Source organism: Hermetia illucens, chromosome 2 (assembly GCF_905115235.1).
Source record: "Hermetia illucens chromosome 2, iHerIll2.2.curated.20191125, whole genome shotgun sequence".
NCBI classification, from domain to species: Eukaryota; Metazoa; Arthropoda; class Insecta; order Diptera; family Stratiomyidae; genus Hermetia; species Hermetia illucens.
This window is the reverse complement of record NC_051850.1, coordinates 7832272-7845956: the sequence shown is the minus strand read 5'-3', so window position 1 is coordinate 7845956 and position 13685 is coordinate 7832272. Positions and strand designations below refer to the sequence as shown.

At 44.5% G+C, this 13685-nt stretch overlaps 1 protein-coding gene across 6 annotated transcripts in view; it reads left to right on the top strand.

The window, feature by feature from the left end:
* Nucleotides 1-13685, top strand: part of LOC119649403 (guanylate cyclase 32E) — a 232404-nt gene that overhangs the window by 160265 nt on the left and 58454 nt on the right. For 5 of the 6 annotated variants that reach the window (XM_038051527.1, XM_038051530.1, XM_038051532.1 and 2 more), the window contains one exon: nucleotides 8232-9306. In XM_038051527.1, coding sequence (XP_037907455.1) covers nucleotides 9153-9306 — 154 coding nt within the window. In that variant the 5' untranslated portion in view covers nucleotides 8232-9152. The remainder of the gene's footprint in view (nucleotides 1-8231; nucleotides 9307-13685) is intronic. The other variant, XM_038051529.1, reaches the window with a different exon arrangement.

The window sequence follows — 13685 nt, the reverse complement described above, 5'->3', positions numbered from 1 at the left end:
TCAGTTGGGGGCCAATCGGGCGACATGAGATCGGAAAGGCCTGCGGTTCAACGATGGCAGAAGCGTGCGGTGGCACTAATGCAGCGACAGTAAGACGATCATCAGAACTGCGTAGTGCAACCGATGCTGAGTAGGGGACATGTCTCTCGGGTGGAGGGCGATTTTTATGTTGGCTTGCGGAAGTCATCGAGCTGCTAGGGTCTTTTACAGACGCATTGGAACATTGCGTGGCAGATAGAGGCGGAGAGTTTGTCACCGAGGTGACTTAGGTGCCCACAAATGTTGGCAGTTACCGTAGATGGAAGGAATGTATTCTCAATTGATGAATTGGAGCCTTATTATGAGGCTCCTGGCAGTAATTAGTATTCCTAATCACCTGACTAAAAAAGACTGCGATACGAAACTGATGACGGAAAGAGTAGGTTGCCTTAAGTCCCACAGAGCTCCCCGCTGAACCTGCTATTGTAGACTATCATGTACAACGCTGTACTCAACCACGTGGTTCCAGGAAAGATGTAGCAGTGGCTGTAGTTGCCAAACATTGCGAGCAAGGCGAGAGTAGGAAGCTCTGTACCGACGACCTTTGTAAAGGAATAAACAGAAGAAGAAAGCACTCATTATGCAGCATTCCCTATCGCGGGAAAGGCACCATTCGACATTTTAGCAGATGAATTGATGTGTGTGTCAAAAGCCCAGTTCTCCAGGATCGCAAGTAAAGACGAAAGTTGGAAACGTGTAAGAAAGGGCGGCTGATCACTGGAAAAGTATAGGGAGTTGGATAATCTCATCCAGTTTCTCACCCGCAGCTACCTCCACAACTGACCACAGCAGCTTATTTGACTGATTCTCCTAGCAACTTATTCATCCCCTCAGCGAGCAAGATAAATTCAATTGTCCACTTAAGATTTAATGACCAAAAAATTTATTGCAGATAAGCGTAGCAAATGTTGACAAAATTCCCTTTCCCAACAGCAATCTTTTCCAATATTAATCGAAGCATAGCTGAAATGTTTACTCGGACATTAGCCGCTTGTTTAATTCGAGGCTTACTATCCCCCATTGAAATGTGTACTCTCGTATCTAGTTTCACATAAATACCACAAGCTTTGGGTTTTATTGAACCGAAAATCCTTCTGATTGACATTTTTCTAACTGCTGAATACAACAATAGCAATGTCCACCCTCAGGATCCCCAACAGTTCTCACTAGCAACCACCAATAATCGGGAAATGTGTACAGTTGGAAAATTTATTTGAACCGTCACGAGAAATAATGGACGGTTACATTTAGTGAAATGATTCAATGACCATGATAAAGTGTTATCAACATATGTAGAGCGAATGTAGGAAGCAGTTTTCAGAAAGGATACTATTGTTCCCTGTTTTATAAAGTACCCTGAACTCGGAAATCCTAAATGGGCGCATTTCTGCCCTGGGTGCAGCCTGAAAAGTAGGAGGCGTGGGAATGGAGCAATTAGGTGTTGATGTCCTTGCAATCATTCCACCGAATGTTTTCCAAATCCAATGTGGGAACATACAACACTATATAGAGAGCCTGAGCGACTTTAATTGAGGGGATGAAGGGCTCATTTCTCAGACTATTTAAGGTTTCCAGACCTTGTGTTTCCGATAGTCACTCAGCAGATAGGAATCCAATTTGTTCGGAAAAGACAGGATCAGGACATGTCTGAGACTAAGATTAAAAGCAGATTTGTTGACCTGTCGTCGCAATGTAATCGATTACATCCACTCAAAGAACATTTCCCATGGTGGGAAGCTGGAGGAAGAGAAAGCTCCATGGGAAATCTACATATGCACGTGTGTCGAACATAAAACCTAGAACTGATTACGCATGAATCAGTTTAATGTTATGCGAAAAATTCATTTTATTATAATATTCACAGACTATTGCTTTTTTATTTCTTTCCTGAATGCCAGAATCATGCGGAGATTATGTGCAGTCATGTAGTGTTTATGGTGTCGTAAATTCCTCTTTTCCATTTTGAGAATTTTTGGCGTGAGTTTTCACTGTTGACCGATAGTTTAAGCGGAGGAGTTTGTTCTTTAAAGACAGGAGTGGGAAAAAGAAGAAAATATAGTTCCTTGGGAAAGTATTAGGTTGTTGCCTGTGAAATGGCCGATTTGGCAATCAAGTGAAGTTAGTTGCGCTTTTGCTGTATCAAACCACTACCAGTTGGCGCTGTTAGTGTCAGATAATAAAGTATAAATACTCCCACATTTAATCAAGGAGTCATTTCAGTTTTGACCATCGTTGTGATAACAGTGAATAAAAAGGAAAAAAGGATGGAAAAGAGCCAAGAACGTATACTTTTTCTGTATGAGTTCAAACTCGGTCATAAAGCAGCAGAGGCTACCAGGAACATTAGCAGCGCATTTGGAGCTAATACAGTAAACGAACGAACCACACGGCGGTGGTTCGAAAAATTCCGGTCAGGCTACGTAAAACTTCAAATTGAGCCACGTGGACATCCAGGACCATCGATTGACAACGACGAGCTACGTTTGCTAGCCGAATCTAACAAACGTCAATCTGTGGGAGACATTGCAGAGAAACTGGGCGTACACTATTCGATAGCTTCCCGGCACTTCGGAAGGTGAAAAAGTTCAACAAATAGGTTCCGTATGCCCTTACGGAAAAAATATGGCGCTTGGAATGGAAATTTGCAGTTCTTTACTCTCCCGCAACAGAAGCGATCTCTTTTTGCAAAGAATAGTGGCATGTGTTGAAAAGTGGATATAATACGACAATCGTTGCCGGTCAGCACAATGGCTAGATGCTGATAAACCACCGAAGCATATGCTGAAACCGAGCCTCCATCTGAAGTAGGTAATGGCGACTGTTTGGTGGTCTACAGCTGGCGTTATCCGCTATTTTTTTTGGCACCTGGAGAAACGGTAAATGCACAGAAATACTGTGCCCAACTCGAGGAAATGCACCAAAAATTGAGTATTCAACGCCCGATATTAGTCAACAGAGAATTTTTGTACCAAAACGGCCATTTCATTTGCAACAACCTAATAGAAGTGGAAACTAGGGGGTGTATTATAGACAAGCTTACTTTTTCGATTTTCTCTCTGGAGGCTGATTTGCGACGCATCCAAACGCCATCCAGGATGAATTTTGAATATGATTCTAGCTTACAGAGGGTATATAGGAGGAACTTTGTGAGCCTGTTATTGGTCAAGATAGTGACAGTTTGGTTCAAGATAACCACAGAGCGCCTAACCATTGCGTTGGAAATGAACGAAGTCTGAATAGAAATGACCCTCCCTTATATATTGGTTTCCTTTGCAATGGATTTTATCATACTCTGATCACCGGTGAGCCACTTCTAATGAACTCATTCGAAATCTATTAAAAACTCCATTTTCATCATCTTCTATGACGCTATAGAACAAATGGAGTCCTGTTCACCAGCGATGTCCTCTTCCTCCTTCTTGCGTCAACGAGATCCTACCGCCTTTTTCCTCGGCTAGCCTATTCCTTCATACGCTCAACGAGGCTGAACCATTGTAGCTTCCTGAGTTCGATAAGGTTCGATATGGGCGGATCATCATAAGGCATGTTCAATTCATCGTTATATCACTGTCATCAAACTTCCCCAACCCTTATAGGATCCAATATTCTCTGCGATACTTATTGCGTTTCAATACGACCACAGAGTCTAGAGTCCAGGTCTTCTGTTTTCGTGGAGGGTACGTCCTTCTGCTGTGACAAATTTCATTTAGGAATTTCAAGTTTGTGAGGCGGGATTTCACTTTATTGCCCACTAATGGCGACCGAACCTCTTCCTCTGGAAGACTTTTCGCTACTTAATATTGTAGGAGTATACATGTCAGCAATGAGTTTGTTTGCTTTCTTCCAAAGGAATAGTCCATGATCATTTGCCAGAGTCGTTGCCTGAACCTTGACGATCCTTCCCAACTTGCTGCAGACTAACTGGATCCAACGCTCGCTACCTGGAAGTAAGTGTACTCATATGAATTATATTGTGATACTTCACTTCCATTTGACTGTCCAGAACAACTTGTATCTAGAAAAATCGACCCCCGATGACTTTCGAAATTGTTGATCACAAATCAAAAAGAGATTACAATCAGCAAATTATCTGAATTGATTTCAGTAGGAAAGTAGAAGAGCTCTTAAAGCTCTTAAACGTAAATCCATCAATGTGCTTTTGACGACCAAGATCATGAACGGCGATCCAAAATGAAGTTTATCGTCGAAATAGATTATTTCTACAGTTCGCCTACGTAAACTTAATGAATGAAGAATTCAATATTAGAGATCGAAAAGCTGGGTTATATGGTACGACAACTTCAAAACCCTGCAGTGTCCCTGTTCCGGTAAAATTCCAGTCAGAATTCTTAGTTCTGAACAGGTAGATTCGGACACAAACCCAGTAGAAGTGCAGTCGACCGCCCTAGCTAGAACCGAAGAGGAAAGGCTCATCAGGAAATACGCGGCAGTTTTCAACCATATGCGTTCGGCAACGTTCCTCAAGAGGAATATCAGCAAAGTCGTTAAAAATGGGCGGATGGAACTGGAAAAATTACTGGACCCCATTTCCGAACGGGGAGAGCAGCGGAAGACGATTGGAAAGCAGAAACAGCTGCATTTAATGCTGAGAACACTACTACCGCCAAACGGACCGCACATAACCCATTGCAAATCGAACTGGGAAAAAAGAGGACGACGTGCTTGGAGGAGACTTTATGAAAGTAGTTTCCAGGGCCCAAAAAAGGAGAGGAGGAAGGATAAAAGGAAACAGCGGGCTACGCCACCAGAGACTCGTCTGTCCAAAGACAAGGAGACTACACACTAAAAGCTTGTAACAGAAAAAACAAGCAGACAAAGATGGGCTAGACCATCAACGGTGCTTATTAGGACCACAAAACGCAAGACATTTGTGTAAGTCCTTAGCGAAATCCGCTACAGGATGAATCCCTAAGACAACGGAGCAGAAGTGTCTCCCATACGGAAAACGAAGGGTGGCGGAGTACTCGTCGAACTGGAGCCGAAGACGACTGACAAAAGTACGGGAGAAAGATGGCTCTTGTTTCCAGCCTGGAGCCCATGTGCTCTTTAGAAATCCAGGATCTTAACTGCCTCACTGAAAAAGTCGAAATGGAGGAGGCCATAAAGTATGAATGTCTAGAGGTAATCAATGCCCGGATTGATATCACCTCTGTAACTGTTCGAGGATAAAAACTCGCCGTGGTGGAAGTTCTCGAGCAATATGTGAGGAAACGCCTTAGCAGCGGGAAAATCAAAATTGGATAAGTAGTATGTAGGTACGAATGCGGATAGTCACCACCAAGTGCTACAGGTGTCTGGGTGTGTCCATAACTTCAACAACTTGCCAGCGACCCGACAGCAGGGCAGTATGCCGGAGATGCGGCCAGGTAGGTCACCAAGCGAAGACCAATGGAAGCATAACAGTAAAGGGCGCGAATAGCATGATCGACATTCTACAGATTAACTTGCACCGGAGTGCAACCGCTCACCAGCTACTAGAGCAGTTCGCTACGAAGATACCGGCTGATCTAGTGCTAATCAGCGAGCAATACCGAAGCATGGATCTGGGTTCTGGGTTCTATCGCTATTCGCTATCTCTTGCGGATATTGAGAGATTATCTGGAAGACCGCTCCCTGTTCTATGAGACGCTAGAAGGCTAGAGGAGGATGGAAATCACGTCGGAACGCTTCCTACGATAGTCTGCTGAGACTCGATATGCCCGAAGCCTGGTCGGTTATGTAGACGATGTTGCGACATTTATTGCCGGACGTACTGTTGAACAGGCGCAAAGCAGAGTTGGTATATTGATGCGACGGGCAAGCGGATAGATGCCTGCTCATGTTTTCTACCTGGCGACCAAAAAGAAAATCCCGACCTTGCGCCCCATAGAGTCAAAACCAGCTGCTCACTACCTTGGTTTGATGCTCGACTCGAAAATATGCTTCTTCGAGCAAATCATAATGGCAGCGGACCGGGCTGCAGCTCGAGACTCGGCCTTGAGTCGGCTAACGGCGAATGTTGGGGGTCCTATATCTACTAGGAGACGTCTTCTTATGGGAGCAACGTAGTCGGTTCTGCTCCATGGCGCGGAGGTATGGGCTAATGCCCTTGACAAGAAGGTGCATCGTAAACACCTTGCTCAAATGCAAAGACGGGGAGCTTTGTGAGTGGCATTTGCTTATCGCAGTGTCTCGGAATCGGGGGAGTGAACCCGTTGCCCTCGTTGCCAAGGAACGTAAATCTATCTACAGCCGTAATAGCGAAAACTAGAACGTCAACGCACCGTTACCGCGTGGCAACTTTCTTGGCAAATGAGCCAAGAGGCTGATGAAGTACGTGCCTCATTGATAATGTAGATCTGTGCCTGGACCGAACACACCGTGAGGTTGATTACTTCCTTATCCAACCTCTTAGTGGGCATGGAGGCTTTCAGTCTTACCTGGACAAGTTTGGAAAGGCGCGATCTCCTGATTGTGTGTTTTACATTGGAGTGGCGGACGACGCTGAACGCACCTTTTTCTCTTGTGAAAGGAGGGACGGCTTCCGTCAGCAGCTTTATGCAGACACAGGCGAGCTCTCTCCAGACAACATTGTCAGAGAAATGCTGAGGAGCACTGGCAGCTGGAGTCGTATTGGGCATTATGGTTAGGTTCTTCTTATTGCGAAGAAGATTGAGCTCCACTGGCAGAAGGATCGGATGACAGGAGGTTCCTTGGGCTAACAAACCTCTTCCACCCCTCCTTCTCTGAATTGAAGGCTCTCAAAGCCGGGAAAGCGAGATGGTCAGCCCGAAATAATGTATAAAACGGTTCCAGGCTAATAGTTTGATAAGAGGGAGGTGTTTAGTTGGTAGTCCGACGACGTACTATTGTAGGAGTCCAACACTCTGTGCGCATCCAACTACCCTATTTCCCCATGGTGAAGGTGATCCGCTGAGATATAGTGTAGCACCCTCCCTCTGATGATGATGATGACAAAGATTTCCGTTGCCCTTACATTCTGGGAATGTAATGCTTCTAACCAAGAGAATTCTCTCCGCCACTATCATCTTTTCTAAATTAATCATGATTAATAAAAGGAGCATTTCCTTTCTGCCCAACAAATGCCAAGATATACAGTAAGCTTCATAGGTCGCTCCGCATAACCGGCTGTAGATAAAGAAAAATGAGGCTGCAATCTATTATGGATTTCCTTCATTCAATCGCGCCATCAGAACTCACGAGTGCACAGCTCATGCGACAATTTTGTTGTTAATTTTCGAAGCCAACCTTTGTCATTACATTAAAAAGGGGAACAAATAGTACTCTTCTTCTTTTCTCTAGCCTTTGTCCTGTTTACAAGAGCGATCCGCGTTGCCGTGATCGGTTGCGTTATTTTAGTTTATAGGCCTGATCTGAATGTAGCGCGAGGTTTCCAAATAGCCATCCAGCGTATCAACCCATTGTTGCTTTGGTTGGCCTTTTGGTCGCTTCCAATCGACCTAGATGTTTAGACCAATTTTGACAAGTGAATTCTCGTTAGTGCGAATTACGTGACCATACTATCGAAGACATCCCTCCCGGTGCAACACAATATCGATCGCGGATATTCTCATTTCATAGGTGATCAAGACGTGTCATACCACTAGTCCAACGTAACATCTTCGTCCCCATTACCGTTACCGTACCGGCGTTCATTGTCTTTTATAGTCGGCCAACACTCAGAACCATAGAGGGCTAGATTCGCTAACAAATACAGTCCAGATTCATGAATATGATGCAATATTTTCACTCGATTTTAACAGCATATAGCTAGGCCAGGCATGGCAGAACATGACCCTAATGCTACGAATATTGGATACCGAAAGGAACCATGGCCGGGAACACCCCTTGATTTTCTACGTTTAGGGCTTTCGCTGTCAGCGGGTTATCACACGACACCTCCTATCTTTTTCGAGGTTCGGGTAGGTATACACCACAGATCCGCCTGACGACTCTTAGCTACGGTGAAATTGCTATAACTCAACTTTGATAGTTTCATACAATCAAGAATAGTGTCCTAAATTTGAATGTTGAGGGTGAATGAAAACCTATTCTCAAAGAACGCAACCCCAATAAGTTATAATGTTTTCACCTTCAAATTTCCAAACCTCAATAAAATACAACCACTTTCACTGTAAACATCATTTAATGAAAATTTCCCTCTTTTACAGCACAACCTCACATCTGAAGCGTATCCTCACCCCCAACCAACTGCAATGACCCAATAAAACCGGAAGGACAACATTAAATGCACAAAAGTCGGAAAATTACTGTGAAAAGTGAAATTCCTTCTACAAGTTGAACTTTTCTCGTAATCCAAGTAGCAACTCGAGGACAAAGTGTATCTCACGAAAATACCATATGCATCCTTTCACCATCTCCACGCTTCCAGGCCACCAGGACAGGATCCAACTTTAATGGAAATTAATTTACCGAAGAAATTATGCAGAAGAGTTTTATCGGTGCAGGAAGTTCTGAACTGTTGACGTGACAAGGAGAAAAGCAAGCTGGAATGGTAGCGGAAGTCATGCAGTCAAAAGGAAAGAAAGATCCTGGTGTTTGGCTACAAAGTCCTTGCGATTCATTCCATGTTCCCATCGCCCCCGCACATCGAGAAGCATCCACTTGAAAAGTGCATAATTAAAAGAACAGAAACGCCTGAATAAAGGACGAAGGACGAAAACGTTATATTGCTATCCGAGGGAAATGCGGATCATAAATTTTCGGGAGCGAATATTTCACGCGACGTTACCTACCATAAACAATCCAACAAGAAAGCAGCATCAGTGGTAACAATTTCAACGTGGCTGTTAACGCAATCACAATGCCGTGTCCTAGGGAAACTGTTTGTGACCGACTCACCTTTCGCATTGACGCTTCGGAACAAAATTAATTTTCCGTCAAAAAGGACATTGGGAAAAATAAGCTTGAAAATTACATAAAGCCGCGATTTCAAGGAAAGGATTTAATAGAATTGTGATCTCACTGGCCTCATATTGTTGTCCTAAAAATTAAACACGAAAATAACTACTGGAAGCTCTCGAAAAGGACTCGTTTTGGATGTGGTGATTGTCGAGTAATTCAATCAAATTATGAAGGGACATCTACAATTAAGATTAATTTTCGTTTTACAAATCATTTTGCTTTTGATTGATCGTAAATTTCGTGTGACGGCGGAAATATTCACGCTTGGATATTTAACGGGGTCACAGCGACGAGCTGACAATTTGGATTACTCAAGACCAGGTAAGCGTTCATATTTTGAAATATATTTTGCCACTGGCTAAGTCAGACTCCTTTCTGGGTACCCAGATTTTTTGGCAATACTTTTCATGAACGAATGTGTTATCCTGAATTTGTTTGAGGAAAAGGGTCTATCGTTCCATTCACAGGTAGATAAAATTTGAGTGAAATCCTTCCAAAAAATGGGGGGTTGAAACTAGAACTCAGGCAATTAACATGGGCATAGAGTCAATTGGGACCATTTAGCATGAACCTAAATTATTATTATAGTCATCAGCAGACCTGATGGTGGAGGAGAAGGAGTCTGGAGTTTTCTTAAGGGCCCAAAATAGAGGCTTTAAAAATGACTTTCATATTTTGGTAATAAAGAAAGGACCCTATTCAACCCCGCCCAATATGTGGGTCCTAAACCAAGCGCAAAATTCAACTTTAAATAGCACCCCTAGTATACACATCATAAAATACACAGCGGCAGTACGGCCCAGGATAATACCGACGGAAGGAGTTATACCGTATAATTTTATGTTTTTAAAATTTCGAGGAGAAAACTAAATGAGGAGGTTATTCTTCTGGGGTCGTAACTTTTCTAAGAAGATCTCCTCCACACCTATGCGCCATCTTCCCCTCACTGTTCTTCACCAGGTGCTCTTCCAGCGTCCGATTCGTCAAGCAACTTGGGATAATGGTTTCCACTGCATGGCGTAACAGGCTATGCATTGTTATAATAATAATAATCGTTGGCGCAACAATCCATGTTGGATCAGGGCCTTGAAGTGTGTTAGAGCACTTCATTCAAGACCGTAACGGTACACTAGGAGGCAATGTGGTCAGCATTGCGCTCGCCCGAGATTATTACCCTGATTTGACTTAGGTACTCATTCAGAGCTGAGTCGACTTTCCGTACGACAGCTTTGCGCTCTAACCACTCAGCTATCCGGACACGCTGAGAACATTACTGGCGCCAAATGGATCGCAGATAGCTCAGTGCAAAGCCAACTAGGGCAAAAGCGGAAAGAGGACGACCTGCCTGAAGGAGACTGCATGCATTGTTGCTCCTCCTTCATGTGTGACCTGTTCTCTGCCACTTCCGTCTTTAAATCACGTCGCGCTCGTGTGGCAGGGCTGTGTGCCGATCAAGTTCTCTGTTTGGTCGCAGGCCTAGAGCTTTCGGGTGACATTGCTGGGCACCTTCCGCTTGTCAATCCCATATTGCGAGTCAGAGGGAATACCAACATAAAACAGAATCAACTAGATGTTGGTGTTGAGCTGATTGCATTTCCAGATTTCAGATAAGGTAGCGCACACGAATCTAGCGGTGTTAATACGTCAAGCAGCATCTAGTTTAGTGACACCGTCGGCAGATACCGCGGTTCCTAGAAATTGATCGACACCCTGGCCATTGAAGGGGATGGGTCAAACTGATAGCCATAATTTTGCTGATTTGTTTGTTTACCTTCAGCTCTACTTGCCTCTCTTTCCGAATCCAGAGCCATTTGGCCAAGGTCCATTATCCGGTGTGGGACAAACAGATGTCATCAGTGTAGTCGAGGGATTTGGGGAAAAATGTCATCGCTCACTGAACTCATCCACGTCTTCCGGACAGGGCAGCGTAAAGAACGGCACCGATAACCAGGAAAAATAAAATCAGCGACAAAATGTAGCCCTGGTTGACTCTTGTTTGGACTTCAAAATCCCTCCCTCGGTACAACACGAGACATTTCGCGCCATCATTTGACGCTTTGATAATACCTTTTAGCTTCCCTGGAATCCCCCTCCTGCGTATGTCTATCCACGTAAATCCGCCCACACTTCAGACCAAAGCTTAGCCAGAGCTAGACAATTTTTGTATAGGAATTACGTTCGATATAATTAGCACCCCTGCTCTGTTTTGCAAACTATAAAAAGGAGCGAATAACACAAGCAAACCGCTTCGGTCCCGCTGTCCCAGGGCGGAGGTAAGGCTGCGTCTGTTGAGTGCCCTCTGCCCTGGTACGAAATTCCCAAACTACCATCTAGGGTATTTGGCCATCGCATGTTTCTGTGGCTCTTTTGCTCACGATGACGAAAATAATATCGGATTTGGCAGAGTGACCCATTAGCCAATTACAGAGTTTGAAAAGGGTACACATGGCTAGGTAGAGGCGGTATTGCTGCAGGAAAGGGTGCGGGACCAAGACGGATAAACCAAAGGGGGAAGGTTTTCTTTAAAAAGAAAAAAATGAGATGTAAAGCTTTAAGAGCGCGAGAGTCACGGTTCCGGAAGGGGGACCAGACTACGCAACAATATTCAAGGATGTTTCTGACAAGCGAGTTGAAAACTGTTGGGGCTGAATTGAGGGAAAGCGGGAGGAGGAACGTATGATAAAATCGGAGATTTCGGAAGCTCGATGATTAATGATGTCAATACAGTAGGAGCTCAAACGAAGTTACACCCAGGACAGGAAAGGAGGTCATAAGTGAGAGTGTAGGGAATGAACTAAAGTATCAGGAACACAGTCCAGATAAGACGTCAGAGAGGCAAAACGTTTAGGGCCACTAGCATACACCAAACAAAGGCTAGTGAGAATGGAGGGGAGATCATTGACAAAAAGCCCGAATAGCAGGGGGGGCAAGTATAGAGCCTTAGAGAACCCCAGAACTTGGAGAGAAGGAAAGGGATGAGTATCCGTGAACAGAAACTCTGCGCGAACGATATGGCAGGTAGAAGGAAAGCAAATGGATGATGAGGGGAGAAGTTGAGTAGAGAGAATTTGCAGAGGAAAATATCTTGGTCAAATCGGTATAAATAACGTGTAGCTCCTGTCATGAATTAAGGCATTTAGGAACGAAGTTGATAAAAACCAAAAAGTTTGAAGAACGATGTTTCACGAAACTATGCTGTTCTTTCGCAATGAAGTCACCGAGGATTTTGGAACAAGACGAGAAATGAGAGATGAGACAATAGTTCACAAAGGAGAGTCTCCGCTCTTAAGTATAGGAATGATAAGGACTTCTTTCCAAAGATAAGAAATAAACATTCCTCGAAACTTCTGTTGAAGATACTACACAAAAGGAGACGCGACAGAGATTCATAGCCTAGTCTACATTGCAGCTGCCACGGTTATTCATCATCATCATGTCATGCAAGCACTTTTTGCACAGATGCGTTGCCAACATCATTGGAAACTATTCTCTGTCCAATGATTTGTCAACAGAAGAAATCCTCGAGGTGCTGAAACAGAAACTTGCCTTATGCTCCAATTACATCCAAAGGTATCAAAAGAGCTCCCAGCGAAGGACAGACAACACTTTGTTCTTTTAAAACTTCGAAGATCGCGGTATTCTTTCTCCGACTACCGATGTTCTGGCTTCCCTTTTTTCCTCGCTCGCAGACAGGATGTTGTCAACCGTGCGATTTCTTGGTTCCACCAGTAGTTTGGTTTCCTACTGTGGTGAAGTTTTCGTCGCGGGATTGCAGAGTCGCATGCGTCAGTTACCCACTGACATAGCTGGCTCACTTTTTCCAGGGCCGTCCTCTTCAGGTCCTCCTCTCCTCCTTCTAATCCCACCAGGAAAGTTTTTCCATGAATGCTTAAGTCGCCTCCGCTGTTCTTGATATCGAGAAAGATGGCCTGTTGGTCGCTGTGGGTGTGGTATTCTCACCAACGAGGCATTGAGGAACGTCAGATTAACGATCGAGCTTAGCCCTCAGCCTCAGAAGGTGGTCACGCATCCAGAATTAGCTAGTACAATGTCTAGCTCTGCGAAGGTTTCAAGTAGAATTTTGCACAGATCCTTGCCGCTCCGGTTTTGGATGGAAGAGGATGTTGGCCCACCATCATAATCGATTTTAATGCGTGGGCCCTTGGGGCAGCCGGATAACTAATGTGAGAAGACGTGTTCTCCACGAAGTATTCGAAGCAAATGTTGGGGGCCTCGTATGCTTTCCATGGTAGGGGTGTGAGGTCTATAGTGGACCTGACATTCGTGAGTGGCGCTTTAGCTAGTAGAGTTACTTGGCATGTCAGTGAGGATTATACTCACAGCGAATAACAGCCAATCTGCATGGAAATCAAGGGTGGATCGAGCTCGAAAAAGAGTTTTTGCTGAATGCCGGGTGGTGTGCTCGGCTGGACAGCGAAAGTATTTGAGAGGGACACGGCGCTCAAACTCGACATATCTCTGAATGGTACAGCTAGAGAAAAAACCATGCGAATCATCTGATGGGTGACGGAAGAATGCGATGCTACTATGCCCAGAAGGCGATTGCTCCCAACTAGGCAATCTAACTACTGGTGGAACAACGAAATCGCAAGTTTGGGAACTGCATGTTTCTGGGCAAGGAGGCTTTGCCAGAGGCTCAAGGGAAAGTTCGGTGGCGACAGTCGAGAGGAGGCACAAAG